General features: G+C 34.3%; 2 protein-coding genes across 2 annotated transcripts in view; both read left to right on the top strand.

The window, feature by feature from the left end:
* LOTGIDRAFT_239000 (hypothetical protein) overlaps nucleotides 1–5,976 on the top strand; it is a gene marked incomplete at both ends in the record, with an annotated part of 10,608 nt that extends 4,632 nt beyond the window's left edge. The window contains 8 exons of the mRNA XM_009052452.1: nucleotides 50–295; nucleotides 912–1,061; nucleotides 1,300–1,483; nucleotides 1,698–1,888; nucleotides 2,461–2,727; nucleotides 3,277–3,400; nucleotides 3,804–3,845; nucleotides 5,915–5,976. Of these exons, the coding sequence (XP_009050700.1) occupies nucleotides 50–295; nucleotides 912–1,061; nucleotides 1,300–1,483; nucleotides 1,698–1,888; nucleotides 2,461–2,727; nucleotides 3,277–3,400; nucleotides 3,804–3,845; nucleotides 5,915–5,976 (1,266 nt within the window). The remainder of the gene's footprint in view (nucleotides 1–49; nucleotides 296–911; nucleotides 1,062–1,299; nucleotides 1,484–1,697; nucleotides 1,889–2,460; nucleotides 2,728–3,276; nucleotides 3,401–3,803; nucleotides 3,846–5,914) is intronic.
* Nucleotides 5,977–6,997: 1,021 nt separating this feature from the next.
* The window catches only part of LOTGIDRAFT_238999 (hypothetical protein), a gene marked incomplete at both ends in the record, with an annotated part of 9,361 nt that continues 1,073 nt past the window's right edge, over nucleotides 6,998–15,285 (top strand). Inside the window, 13 exons of the mRNA XM_009052451.1 lie at nucleotides 6,998–7,061; nucleotides 7,859–8,047; nucleotides 9,875–10,036; nucleotides 10,250–10,267; nucleotides 10,553–10,703; nucleotides 11,005–11,125; nucleotides 11,841–11,933; nucleotides 12,188–12,538; nucleotides 12,804–12,889; nucleotides 13,193–13,253; nucleotides 13,572–13,763; nucleotides 13,945–14,135; nucleotides 14,481–14,760. Coding sequence (XP_009050699.1) covers nucleotides 6,998–7,061; nucleotides 7,859–8,047; nucleotides 9,875–10,036; nucleotides 10,250–10,267; nucleotides 10,553–10,703; nucleotides 11,005–11,125; nucleotides 11,841–11,933; nucleotides 12,188–12,538; nucleotides 12,804–12,889; nucleotides 13,193–13,253; nucleotides 13,572–13,763; nucleotides 13,945–14,135; nucleotides 14,481–14,760 — 1,959 coding nt within the window. The remainder of the gene's footprint in view (nucleotides 7,062–7,858; nucleotides 8,048–9,874; nucleotides 10,037–10,249; nucleotides 10,268–10,552; nucleotides 10,704–11,004; nucleotides 11,126–11,840; nucleotides 11,934–12,187; nucleotides 12,539–12,803; nucleotides 12,890–13,192; nucleotides 13,254–13,571; nucleotides 13,764–13,944; nucleotides 14,136–14,480; nucleotides 14,761–15,285) is intronic.

The following is a 15,285-nucleotide window of genomic DNA, read 5'->3' as shown; positions in this document are numbered from 1 at the left end:
TTCTGAAATTTTCAGAGTTAAAAATGAACAAAATATGTTTATACCAGAGGACTATGACTCTATTGAGGGGATAGATACTTCGGGAACATTTCAACATTGTCGTTGTAATGACCATAATGCTACTAAAATTGTTGGAAAGCTCATCTGTACTCCCATCAATGGTGTCACACCTTGTGTACAGGATACAGATTATACCATGTTCCATACAAAGAGGTGTATATCACCTTTGCGAAGAAAACGGTCTGTACCAGGTTTTTCGCAATCCAATATCACAAGACACAAACGGCTGAAAAGGGTAAGATATTAAAAGTTGTGATACTTTCATCGTGTCCATTCGTCATACTCCCTCGACTCGAGTTCATACGATTAACTCACAATAAATGTCCACGAATTCCACATATACAGCAAGGGCGTCTGTTATTGAAAAGATAATCTACTTCGTAGAATATTATGTGAAATGCATAAAATTTTTGTCAGATAATGGATGGCAAAATATAAAACAAAACACCCAGAAATTATTTGTTATCAAATAGATGTTTAAATAAATAATATCCGCCATTAGAACTCATCGAAAGAGATGTAATGTGTTCCGGAAAGTGCGTTTATTAACGTCTTTGGACTCAGTAGCTTTAAGCTGATAATATAAACAATGAGAATCTAGCTATTATTTCCGCAACTTTTGAATAAAGTGACTGCTTTGGAAGTTGGAATTGGCCGTTGACAGACGCCTATCAAACATAAACCACATAGTTGTTTGAAAAGTCTACCAAAATAAATAGCCATTGATTTATTATGCGCTATTGTTAAATTGTTAAATTCAAGCGACAATTATTGACATTTTACGAAATAATAGTAGCCCAAAAAGGAACATGTTTCAATGGTTTTTCTTTTCTAAATATTGAAACTTGTAGGATGTAAGTTGGAAGAATGGATGGACAATAAAACGAGCAGATGAATACTGTACTGATTTATTTAATAATTCTAAAGTTATTGATCGGTGTAAAGGAATGAAAGGCTTAGATATCAACATTGGAATCAAGACTTGTGTTCAAGATATACAGGTACTTTTGTAAAATTATTGGCCAGTTTCCCAATTTTTTCATTATAGCATTTTCTTTCACATTTCTAGTATCATCAACTTAGTTGCTTATTCAACGTCAAGGGCTCCAGTAGTACTATCTGTACTTTGCTCGCAATATCAATCTGCATATATCTCATTTAGCTAAAACCTATCTCAAGATTTTGTCATAACAGGTTTATGAGATACGAACGACCCTTCAAAATACATTTTGCTTTCAGTTAAGTGGAACTGAAGCTTTTGCACTGTCTTCCATATCCACCGTTAGTTCACAATGTCTATATGAAGCCAGAATGAATCAAACTCTAAGAGAAGAAAAAGTGGAAGATGGTAAATCTCTTCTGGAGTTAGTTAAAGAAGTTTCTTGCCCTGGAGAGTGTTCATATCAAGGACGATGTGCAAAAGGTAGGACTAATGGATTTACATATAAACGTGAAATATTTCGAGGAGAAAAAAATACTGTGCTCAGTTTCTATTAGTTGAACGTTTTTTTTTAATTTGCCTATGATCATCTTGAAGCCATGTTATGTCGGACCTGTAGTCTTGAGTTGATACTCCATTGGGGGAACCAGTGGAAAGATTGTAAACTAAACTAAAAATTCAATATTATCTACTACAGGGAAGTGTATCTGTAACACTGGGTATATTGGATCCGACTGTGCAGTATCTCTCAATGAACCACCATTAGCCCACAATCTAGAAGCGGAAGGATATTGTGATTTATTAGTAGACGATTGTACTGAAGTGGCTGTTTTTGGTGGAAGATTTGTTGAGCATGAAAAGACCAAGTGTCAACTTAATCCTTTTGAGGTAAACCGATAGATAACTTATCAGATTTCAAAACTATAAAACGACTGTCTTTAGACCAGTCTCTATCCGGTCTTATATTGTTGTTGGTACACGAAGATTAAAACACGCAGAGGTTCTTGTACAATACGGATTAATATCTAGAGTTAAGAGATCCGATAGATCTTTTGGAGCCAAATTATTTAAACATGTGTTCACCATCAGAAGATGGAAGTGTATTGGAAGAATGTGTAGCCTTTAACGCCTCCGTCGTGCTGGCATATTTCGGTAGACCCAAGATCAATTTAGCAGCCATATTCTGCACTCGTTGTAAAGGTTGAATGGCGTTCGAGGCAGATAGTTATAGAGACTATTGCAAAAGTCTAAATGTGAAAATACAAAGGCGTTGACGAGTTTTAAACACGTTGATATGTTGATGAAAGTTTTGATTTTTATGCTAAGGTAGATTCAAAGATTCAAATACAATGAATGTCATTGAAAAATAAACTGGAGGGGTCGTGGTTATGGTTTTAATTGTATCAGAGATGTACAATCAGTTTTGCCACTATAAACATCGATGCCTTTTTTTCAAATAGGTAAAAGAGGTTAAAATAACACCACGAGGTAATGTAATAGTAAAAACAGCAGTATTTGAGAGTATTGGAGAAGTAACATGTAAATTACCATCTAGAAAACGTAGAAGATCAATAGATGTACCAGTTATTGATGAAACTGTGACAGGTTATAAAGTCTCCGTATCTAATAATGGTGAGAACTACAGCCAACAGTTAAATTTTATTATATATAATACAGAATGTATGAACTGCAGCATGGATACAGAAAGTACACAATGCGTTTTTAGTGTAAGTTTATTTTACAATCAAAGTTTGTCATTTATAATGTTAGTTGGCTGATTAGATGACGACTTTTAAACGAAATACAATTTATAAACTCAAACTTGGTCCATAAGAGTATATGCAGAGATTGTGCTGTCTATTTCTGTTGAAAATATAATCTTATTTGCCATGATTGGGAAGACAAATTCTGTGTATCCTTCCTTCTAAATGCTGTTGGGTAACACCACTCAGGCTAAACTTGATGGCTCGTTCTATCAAGTTGTTGACAGGATGATATGATCCTTCTTCATTTAACGCAGACAAATCTAATTACATTTTAGATGAATTAGCAAACTGGTAGTTAATGAATTAAATTAACCACTTGAATTAATTAAAAAATTTTGACATTGAATTCTTAAATATCTTCATTTGAGTCCTCATTTTAGTGTACTTTCTATATTTAGACCCTTGATATGATTCCGAACTGGAACTGATGCTCCGGTCCAAACATATCGGGTAGAACTGTAAGGAAGATACATTACTATAAATCAGTTTTACCACTTTTTCTTTTTGTAGTCTGATTATTGTATAATGGACAGTAATTGCTATAGAAACGGTTCGATCTATAACAATGGGGAAGATGAATATATTTGTAACGCTGGTGGAAAGAGTAAATCTTGGGACATCATATTGAAACCAGGTAACGTAATTTAAAGTAACAACATTAAAAACATTCTTACAGTTAACTTGTTGCGGCATCATTTTACAACTTCAAATCTGACATCATTTGGTTTCGATCTCGATCGGTATGTGAAAGTCTGGTGCACTTGAGAGCAATCTTCACCCATGATTCCAGTTGACCCAACCAGGCACGGATAATCCGATCAAGAAAGGCCAAGATCCAGCTGGTAGAAAGGATCCTTAAGTGATAACCTATGTTGTTATCCTTGTAAAATATAGTTGTTATTCCGAACTCCTGATTGTGTGGTAGTTACGATTTAGAAGAACCGGGCACTTTCATGGCAAACTTTTGATAGTTTGAATTTCACCATTGATTACAGTTACAGTGTGAAATAGTAATATAATGTTCTTTCATTTTTCAGATGAGAAGGGAGATAACCACTCTGTTAATGGTGCGAATAGAAGTGGGTTTCAGCCTAATTTATACTCTCGTTATTTTGGATTAATTATCATTAACTGCTACTGCCTTTTACATTTTCGATTATTGTAATATAATTATATAGATCCATCCAGATTTACCTTTTTCTGTGGACTACTTTATACTCTCGTTGTCTCGACATTTTCGATTTACCTGCTATTGGCTTATCGCTTTATACATTTCCTTCTATATCAACATATTGCTTTTATTATTCTAATAATTATTATCTGTTGCTTGTCATTTTAACATCTATACTGATTTACATTTTGTTTGGTTCCTAATGTAAAAGAGGAACACGTCATTTAAAATTTCGGCTACACAAACTTTTGCCATCAAAAGTACACTTATTCAAAAGGACATTCCGCTTTTTTGTAAAACATTTTCATTATCAAAAACGTCTTAAATTATACCTGAAAATATTTCTTAAGTATGCTATTCATATCTATCTATGTATCTACTTGATAAAACTGAATTTGTTTTAAAAGGATTAATTAAAAACCTGAGAGTACTAATTGTTAATGAAGCAGTTTGACCTAGTTTCGGTGATTGGCTTTATAATGGCTCGTTATATTTAGTTGAAATCTTTAGAAAACGTAGGAGACAATAAGGCGTTTATTTTACTCAAATCCGTACAGCAGTTTTCCAACAGCTTGCAAAAAAAGCATAAGGAACATTCAAAGGTTAGGTAACCTTTTACTTTAAAACATTAACGGCTGGATTTTTTTAGTTTAAACTTTCAGATAAGTTATTGGATATGGGATTGCTATAGTTTTGATTTATACTTATCCCAAATTTGAGCAAAAAAATGTTTTAGACCTACTAAAAAAAGCGGAATGTGTCAAACACATAAGAACTGCTACTGTATTGTTATTATTGTCTTTCTACCAGAATATCTTGTCAACCTTCTATTCTGCTAGATGTGTGATAAGGCTTTTGGCAGTAGATCAGAAACATGTAAGTTTCATGGCGTTCTGTGACAATGGGGACGATTTGCATGTCCTTTTGACTGGAATAAGTGTGTAGACATCAAAGGAGACTATGAAAACCATCGACATGGTTTGAGTCTTTCGAACTAAGGTTTTCAACTTTTCAGTCAGTTCCCTTTAATAAGTAACAGATGTACAATTATTTAATATTCCTGCACATATCAATGTACGTTTATATAACATTTATTATTATTTTTATTAAATATTATTAAATATTTACATAAGGTTATATTTTTTCCATGGGATTAATGTAAATTTGCATGCCGTTTATATCACCATGGCCTCATCACCTAAACTTGAGCGTAAATGAAATGAAATGAAATGAATGGAGTTTTTACGTCCTACTTTTCTGCACCATGTGGGCTAATAAAGACGGGCAACGCCATGCAGGGTGCAATGAGGGAAATTTTGCCAGGACAGCGGCATTAGCCAGCTCTTTTTCGATTTCCAACTGTCGAGGGATCTTTAACGTGCACAGTCTGTAGCACACGGGGCCTCGGTTTATTGTCCCATCCGAACGACTAGACGCTTTTTCCATGTCAGCCCCTCGTACCTGCATCACTGACAGGGGGAAACCGGGTTGAAAAATCCGAAGGTAAACTTGAGCGTAGCAATTTTCAGTAATCAAGACATTGTTTATTGTATGTAATTGTATCAAATAAGCGGTCTCCATGTCTTGAAAATGTCAAGAAATCATGACACCAATAACCAAATTACCCGGTGTATCGGAAGTTTTCTGCAGTTTCATCGATCACCACCCGCGTCCTATATCGCCCTTTGAGCGGGACATTCCACGATTTATAAAGTATTAAGTCTGTGGCCGTAACATTTTGACATTTAACATAAATGTAACATCATTTCATGTAATAGCAACCATTATCAAAAATTCTTTAAAACAAAATCGAAAACTTTATATATTATAGTTTATTATTGCTATTTCACTAACAATTGATGCAAAATAAAATCTGACCTTAATTGTTCGTTACAAAACTATAAAGAAAATATTTTCATTATAAAAGGAATGGCCTATACAATCTAATGAATTACTGTGTGTGACTCTGTACCCCAGAAAGTTTAGCTGTCTTACAAGACAAGGCACCACAGAAATGGAATGAGAAACCTATTGACTAAATATGAATGACAAAATTCTTATGAATTACTTAGCGTTTGTGCTGAAATTTCATTTCCATACTGAACATTTCTTTAATAACAGGTCAGTCTAGGTTAGTGAAGTAACAATAATTTTATTCTGCCTTGCATTGACAAGTAATTATTTAAATGCTGGTGTTCCAATGAGTTTATTATATACTTATATACTTTTGTAATTTGGTGAAAGTATTTCTAATATATTTGTCATTCTGCGGTCGAAATTTCATAGCCATGACCTTAATATTTTTGTTATTAATAATCCTCGAATAAAGAAGTTTATCATCCGTTTTTCTCAGCATATTTTTAGAATTCACGACAGTCGATTTCCGGACATATGAGGCTAGTTTGCACGAATATGTATTAACATTGACCCGTTTTCAATCTTCCCTTTTGACAAAAGGATGTTGGCAATTTAACAAAACTGTAATATAGAACGGACAGCACAAGGAAGATATGTTGTGATTTGATGATATAATCACGAGTAAAATCTTGAGAAGGAAGTACAATCAAATTTAGTGGCGTTTCTAGGCAACATAAGTTGAGAGGTTAGCAGGGTCCATAAAATTTTTCATGGGGGTGGGCACAGGCAATTCTTTTTCTTCGTGATATGGGTAAAACATGAAAGTATATATATGTGCGTGTGGGATGGGGAGTGTTTGCTAAACCCAACAAAACAAGATTTTACCCTGGATGTCCAGCTAAGTATGCTAAAGTCTAAGTCTCTCTAACCACCATAAGCCCTTGGAATTACCGTTTCTACAAACAGTTTACATAGTGCTATTATCGGTGCCTTTGTACTGTTTTTCTTTCAAAATAAATAAATAAGCTATATCTTTTTCCCTTGTCAATGCTAAATTTTCTTGATACTCTGTAACGTTTTGTTTGTCCACTTGGTTTAACCCACCACACGACATGTAGTTGATGGTGTGGAATTCCGGAACAAATATATGCATGACAGCTGGCTTTGACCTGTCTCTTCGTTTCAAAAGAATGAACGTGTAACATGTGGTTATTATTATATATATGTATTGGGTTATCTCTTTGGTATACAGCTTCATGTCAGAATGGTAAGTCTAAAATTAATATACCACGAAGTTATCTCTTTATTTCCAGTGCTCAAGGTGAAAAGTTTTTAGATTTCGTCACGTTTTTCCATTCGCAATGAAGTTCGTTCCTGGAAATGAATAGAATAGTGACCCTTCATCTTAAATTAGGCTTGTTCCAGAAGAGTGTACATGCCTTGCTTTGTCTACCATACGCTTGAAGAATTTTATAGAAATCAACCCAAGCGACCATGAGGTCAAAGAATACCCACTGAATTATTAAAGGAGATCAGTCAACAATCACATGACCTATATTTTTATATAAAAGCCATTTAACTTTTACCAACAGTTCGAAGGCATTAAAAAACACACATAAATTATTGTCACCATGATTGTAGAATACAACAAGAAATACTTAAGTATTTTCCCGCAATGGTTCCTAAAAATGAAAAAGGTTTTAAATTTTAGCCAAATTTAATGCGCAGCTAGCAACTGATTTTATTCGTTCTAGTTCTAGTTTTCGGAACACTGGCACATTTAAAAAGATATTCTCGACGATATTTGTACTATCTAGTTTTTCGAGCTTTTGGGAGAGAGTGCACTGTATTATCAGTTATTTCTATATTGGAAGTGAAAAAAAATTTATTAAGAATAGCAAGTATATTAGATAAATATTAAAACCATAATTTATATACTACCCCTTCCTTTGATTTAGCAACGATTAAATGTGTAGGCGTGATACAGGTTCCAGGATGTAAATTGAAAATTGAAAGATAATATTTAATAGTGTTCTGATATATGTTAATAATTTGTTATTTTAGTGTCTGACATCTGTAAATTCCACTCACCGTTCTCGTATCCTGATAAAAGACTAATCACGCATAACCACAACAGTAAATTGTCTGACCGGTTTCTGCGAGCGGGTTGGTACGGAAAGGAGGAACATATGATACCATCTGAGCCACCGGGTGCTGGACAATGTGGTACAAAATATCCTATATATTTACAAGGTTAGATGAGTTTTTTTACATTTTTCATTAAAATCTGAACTACTTTGAATCATGTTTTACAATAACTATGGGTTTATTTTTGTGATTTTGAATTAAAATCTGAACTACTTTGAATCATGTTATACGTTGTTCTAGTGTTTGAATTTCCGATCGTAGTGTTCATTAGCCTATTAGTTGCAGAAAACGTCATTCATTTCATTGTGTCTACAAAAATTTCTCACGGTTTGAACAGCTTTTTCTGCCGATTTACCCCAGGATTTCGCTTATATATTGTCTTTGTAACATGGTTTTAATAAAAGCAAATTCAAACCTTTTGTTTAAAAAAAAGTTCAAAGTTTTTGAATTTCTGCCGGTTCGAGCTTAAGAACCTCCTCTGTCAAAAAATCACTTTTAAGAATCACGATTACAGATTATTTACGAAATATAAATCCAACCACCAAAGACGATTTTCTATCCCGATTTGTATGATTTTAGTGTGTATCAAAACCTTGTATATGTATCTATAACATAAACAGTATTTTTATGAATTAAATTTCCTTTTTTTCAAAGTTTAAAGCCTTCCTCGTAATCTTGGCCTTAAATGGCCCTTACGTTTTCAGTGTAGCACGTAATCTACTCTTAGATATGCTGATATTGGTAGCAAACCTGATGGTTTATAGCCATTCGAGAATTGATTATTTTTGCATTCTCTAATTTACATAGCTGTTTCAGATTGATAATGTCCTTGTGGATCTCTTATCAACGATGAATTTTTCGACTTAAGTTTTATTTACTGTATATATCACAAATCATTTTTATTTTCATAATCAGAGTAAATAACCCAATTATTACCGAAGTGCCAACGATCCTACTCATAAATGTCCTCCTTTAGTACACTAGGTCAAATCGGTGAATTCGGCTCAAACTTTGCTTAACAATTGGTGTCAAGTAATTGAGGTACCTTCAGCTACTTAACCAGTAATTGATATGTCGGAAACTTTGACGATGTCACCTGATATCCTTCTAAATAGAAATATATCTGGACAAAAAAATAACGAGGGTATACGAAATGAAAAAAATAATTTCTCATTGTTCAAGTCTATTTTCCTTTACAATAATTCCAATTCTATAGTCAAGGCATGTCAAGGTAACTTTACTTTTCATTTGGGCATTTCTCCAGTGTTATATTATCAATTTGATTTATATACTAGTTCAATTTCTTTTTCACTTGTGGCTCTCGACTTGGTCATATTCACCTCACCAACTGTTATCTGCTCAAGCGAGAGCCTCAACCAGTCAGACCTGACAGTGAAACACATTCTGATTGAGTGCCAGCATCTCAAACCTTTAAGATCCAAGCACTACCGTGCTGGATATTTACATCAATTATTTGCGCAACCTTCTCTTCATGAGAAGGTTGTGGCTTTTTTTAAAACAAGTAGGTCTTTATTTCAAATTTTAAATAGATTAGGCATTGTTTGTTTTTAATATTTTGTTTGTTTTTAATACCACCATGTGGTGTATTACCCGTGATATTGTTTTTAGTGTTTTTGGTAGGCATTAAATGACTTTTCCTGTGATATGGTTTTATCGTCTTGTTTTCTTCTTCGATAATGTTTTTTGTTAAATATTGTTTACTGTTTTAGTTTTGTTTTTATGACATGATGTTTAAACCGTGTTCTGGAGCTATATAGCCCGTTTGGTGCTGATGCTCCTAAATGCATTTCATTTCATTTGTTCACTTATGGTAGGCTTTGGCTTTCAAATTTATATGATGACTATATCTTATAGAGGCAATTGTTAAATAGTGTAATTATCTCATTGTCATTTTTGTAAAATGCGTTGCAGAGCGACCCCCAAATTCTGGTGCAGTAGAAACGGTAACAGCATGTGTCCAAGCTGATGATGAATGTCAACAAACTATAGAAATTCAAGCAGTCGTATGTTCACCAACATTGACAGTATATAAACTAGCCAGACCATCTTTAAATGGTGCATCTTACTGTTTAGGTATAGTATATATATGTATCGACATTTGAGAGCACATAATACAAATTATTGTGAAGGAAATCAACATCAGAATTCAACCCTCTTTCAAAAATCTTCTTCACTAATCACCAACTGATCAATTTAGTTATTGCGGTTTTCAGAATTTCAAAAGGTATTTTTTCATCATGCCATTAATAATAAGACTAATTTAACAATATGATGCAATAATTTCAGCTCCATCCATCGAGGGGGGTAAGTAATAACTATCTACGTCTTTATGACCTAGGACAGGGGTTAAAGGCTTTCATAATTAAAATAATTATGTTTACTAGGGTCTCAGCCCTATTTTCTTTTACTACGATATATAACGATGTCATACTATCTGTTGCCACGATCCGAATAAATTATGATTAAAAATATTACGGATTTCTGTATCATCAAGATCAATGAAGAACTAGTGGATCTTTTTATCTATATATAACTGACAACAATTATTGATGTAACTACCATGTATATCATTTGAATTGATTTTTAAAGAGTTTCCGGATTTCAAAACCAAGACTATTATTGAATATAAACTCAAGGATGTTGCCTTGCCCGACAATTCCAATAAAACACGAAAAGAGTATACATTCATGTGCGCTTTTGAAGATCCTGACGACGTGCGGCTTGTATATAAAACACAATGGTAAGTAAGCTCAAAGAACTTGCAACATTCTTTGTTTCGGATATATATCCTAATTCTTAATGAGTATATTACGGAACACGAGGCTTGAAATATCCTCATCAAATGTGAATCATGAGGTATCAAAGAAGTTGAAGTTCTTTTTTCTACATTTAAATGTAATTGTGGCAAAAAAGCTTACTTTAAGTGAAATAAGTTTTCATTTGGTAATCAACTTTTTGTACTGTACCTCATAGCTTTTGAATTGGACTGATGGACAAAAATAGAACATATCTTTAGTTTCCGAGTATGTTTAATTTTGAAGGTTTGTAGATGATGAAAGTGTCTATGATTCGCCATACACCGACTACAAAGATACAGATGGGCTACGGACCTTGACTGATACTAGATTAAATGCCGGTGGAATTACCACGGCTGGTTTTCAGGTTTGTTACTTATAATCTGTGAAACTTCGAGAATAAAAAATATTTCTGTTCTGAAAAAATGTGCATTGTATTAAAACTCCAGAGTTGACATTGATTTTTCAATAGGCTTTGTCCATTTTGTTTTGTAGTCTATGATTTAATGATACATAAAACCGATGGTAAGCTGGAAAGTTCTTAGCTTAAGTGCGATATCTCAATCGGAATGCCACCATTACCAGAATATCATGCTGACCTACTAAGACTCTTGAAGCAAACAAAGCTAAGGGGTGCTTGTCCGCGATCCATGATTGTAGCTTCGAACTCATTGGCCAAATCATGTGTTCCAAAAATTGTAAAATCACGGATGATCGTCATTATCCTAGTTATGATGGCATTGGGGGGAAAAGTGTGTAAACCCGGAAGGGGACTGACTATGTAGATCATTAAAAGGGAACCATCGACTTGGTATATGACTACCACAGTTAGCCTCAGAACTTTACAGCCAACCCTCGCATCCCTCAACATCATTGTACAATTTAAGCAGTAATTACTGTTACCTAAATCACAAACTGAAGACAATATTAGTAAATAAGCTCACTTCTTTATTAAGCAGATCACGTTTCAACATAATTTAAACGTGTCGTCATCGTCAAATATTGAGGGAATAAAAAGAAAAACTTTTTTACCGCCTCTAGGATAGAAAATGTCATTATTTATGCTAATTATGTTTTTCAAGTTACGATGTGAAGTTCGACCTGGTTTTACTGCTCATCAATCTCGTATAGCCGGCTTACCGTCACGAAGTCCAAGTAAATTTATAGGAATTGAGGTGAGGGTGCATCGTTGTATCGAAAGTCATCGCTGTATTACAGAAGACTGTTGTATGACAATTGATAGCAATTCATGTATCTGACTGTATTTAATGTATTAAAATAGACCTGATCTTGATAGCGACCCCTCTCTGTATACTCACGTCACGTGATTATCAAAGTTAAGCGAATCAGGAATCTTTACAAGACTTGAAATTCAAAATATACTAGATTTTATTGTATAGTTATATTTGTATTATGTATGCTATTTTAGGTCTTGAACAGTGTGATAACCATCAGTGAAGGTGCAACGGCGACAATTTATATTAGACCATCAGTGGAAATTGGATGTCGAGAGAAAGAGGGATGTGAACTATCTGTTACTGCTGATATACCAAATGTAGAGGAAAATGAAAAACAGTGTCAACCGACAGCAGTAGCAAATGGTGGCTGTGGTGTCATTATTGAGACTGAAAACTGGAACGTGAACAGAAATTTAGAAATATCATCAACAACTACTGAAGAATTCGGTCAGGATTCTATACAAATGAAAATATTTCTTCGAACCGACGACGCATACTTTTCGCAACCGCTCTGGGCTAATTATTTTCTTACTCCGGTTACGGTAGGTTAGAATGCATCACGAAAATGATAACATCTTTTTAATTTTATTGCATTACCGGTACACATCCAACACCATCAGAATAGACAGGGAAATACATGTATCTAAATATCTAAAACCAGATTTCATGAGTCTCAAAATGTCTATTTTGTGTATTTTTGTTGAATTACTCATACCTGATGAGGTATACTTACTGTTATATATTTAATGTCATGCGTGGTGTGAAATTGAACATAAGCTGACTAAACTCTTAGACTGATTATTTCAGATCAATATACAGAAGAATACAACATTGATTGAAGGCAGAAAATGTGGTGTTCACAACGACCCTTATGTTGATGATTTTAAAGGAAGGTAAAAGACGTAGATAATGTAGCTCCAAACATATTGATACCATCATTACATATTTTTTATCAACAATATATGACCATATGACCAAGGATTGTTCTCCGTGTATTTGCACCCACTTGTAAGGTTATCGTACTTAACTAGTTAATTTCTCTGTCAATAATTGTCCTACTTTGACGAATACTTAGAATATTGGTTTGATATACTTTTCAAATTAAAAATATTTTTTGACATACCTCATTCGTTTTAAAATTGAGTGTCATTAGTCTACAAGTTTTTGAACGCTACCTTTCCCTTTTTCCATTGCAGAAGGCTCACGTTACAACTTGAAGGTACCTATACGTTGTTTAGAAGTGAGCGAAATGTTGAGGTATGGACAATAATCATTTAAAAAGTCGACCGGGAGCATTTCCTTAACCTTGTATATACACTATAGACTTTTCACCCCAATGTCTCCCTGTGTCATTGGTGGTCTTTAGTTAGGACATTGTAAAAAGCCTTTAATCATTTACGCATCGGGCAGTTTATGGAGGACCTATGTGCTACAATCTAAATGGATAAAGGTTGGGCAAATACTCCAAAGGTAAATTCGGTATGGTGTTTTCTTTCTTCATTTACCAAAGCAGGAATCGAAAAGGAATCTGCTGTTGAATTCATTTGACTAATATAGTTTATTATTATTGAATAGATTCAAATCCAGACAGAAGATTGTTCAGGCGTGAGAACGGGATATTGTGTCTGTGGTGTTGTAGTAAGAGTTGGAAGAACTGCCTTTATGGTCAACCGCTGTAACCTAGGCTACTGGTATATTGACTATGTACTATGTGATGATGGTGCCGATATTCTAGATGTCAGAAAACGATCTGAAACATATTTTCAGGTATATCGATAACAGTACTTAGTAAATTGTTTTTTTTTACTGCATCTAGCAATCACTGTTACGTGCATTTCAAGTCATCAAGGGTAATGTGGTGGTTGCGACATCTAAGCTTTTGGCAGTAGGTCGACAATACTAGTAGACATTTAAAATGTTCTTTATTGTTGTATCTGATCGGTTTTAGATGTATTTGCCTAGTGGATCAAAAGTTGATCTTTCTCTGAGAAAGTCTGGAAGCCTTAATTGGTTAAATATTGGTCTATTTCCATCAATAAGAGATGTTGGTAAAACGTCTGGTCTATGTAACGAACTAAACGCGGACATAAATAAAAACGATGACTTGATGGAGACCATCCCGTTCTTTAATCAGTGGAGGTAAGAAGATGAAAAATATTCCTGATATAATTCAAAGATTTTCCCACCCGGGTGCAAACCTCCGGGGTCCGGTCCACTGCTCCTGTAACGTATCCTGATGTGTTTTCTACGTGTACGAAAGTGCAATAACTTCGACACTCAATTATTGAAGAAAGTTTGCAAACAATGTTGCTGAAGCATTATTTCAATATCGCAACCCAATGTATTCTACGCTTTGCGTGGCTATCTTCAAAGAGAACTCATGACCAAAGACAATTGTCGTCCTATCGATTGCCTCGTCTTCTGATGATCAAAGACTGCTGGCGTCCTGCCGATATTGACTCGTGTTTCGTCTGAAATTTTCAGAGTTAAAAAAGAACAAAATATGTTTATACCAGAGGACTATGACTCCATTGAGGGGATAGATACGTCAGGAACATTTCAGCATTGTCGTTGTAATGACCATGATGCTACTGGAGCTGTTGGAAAGCTCAACTGTACTCGCATTAATAGTGTCACACCATGTGTACAGGATACAGATTATACCATGTTCCATAAAAAGAGATGTATATCACCTTTGCGAAGAAAACGGTCTGTACCAGGTTTTTCGCAATCCAATATCATAAGACACAAACGGTTGAAAAGGGTAAGATATTAAACGTTGTCATACTTTCATTGAGTCCATTCGTCATACTCCTTGAGTTAATACGATTAACTCACAATTCCTCATGTAGAGCAAGGACATCTTTTTTGTCAGATAATGGATGGCAAAATATAAAACAAAACACCCAGAAATTATTTGTTATCAAATAGATGTTTAAATAAATAATATCCGCCATTAGAACTCATCGAAAGAGATGTAATGTGTTCCAGAAAGTGCGTTTATTAACACCTTTGGACTTTGACTCAGTAGCTTTAAGCTGATAATATAAAGAATGAGAATCTCTCTATTATTTCCTCAACTGTTTAATAAAATGACTGCTTTGGAATTGGCCGTTGACTGACGCCTATTAATGTGAATTTCTCTCCGAACATATCGTCATAAACCACATAGTTGTTTGAAAAACGATAATAAAAAGCCATTGATTTATTATGCGCTATTGTTAAATTGTTAAATTCATGGGACAATTATGAACATTTTACGAAATAATAGTGCCCAAAAAGGAACATG

This window comes from Lottia gigantea (assembly GCF_000327385.1).
Source record: "Lottia gigantea unplaced genomic scaffold LOTGIsca_183, whole genome shotgun sequence".
Classification (NCBI taxonomy): domain Eukaryota; kingdom Metazoa; phylum Mollusca; class Gastropoda; family Lottiidae; genus Lottia; species Lottia gigantea.
The sequence above is the reverse complement of the archived record's forward strand: the minus strand, read 5'-3'. Positions and strand labels throughout refer to the sequence as shown.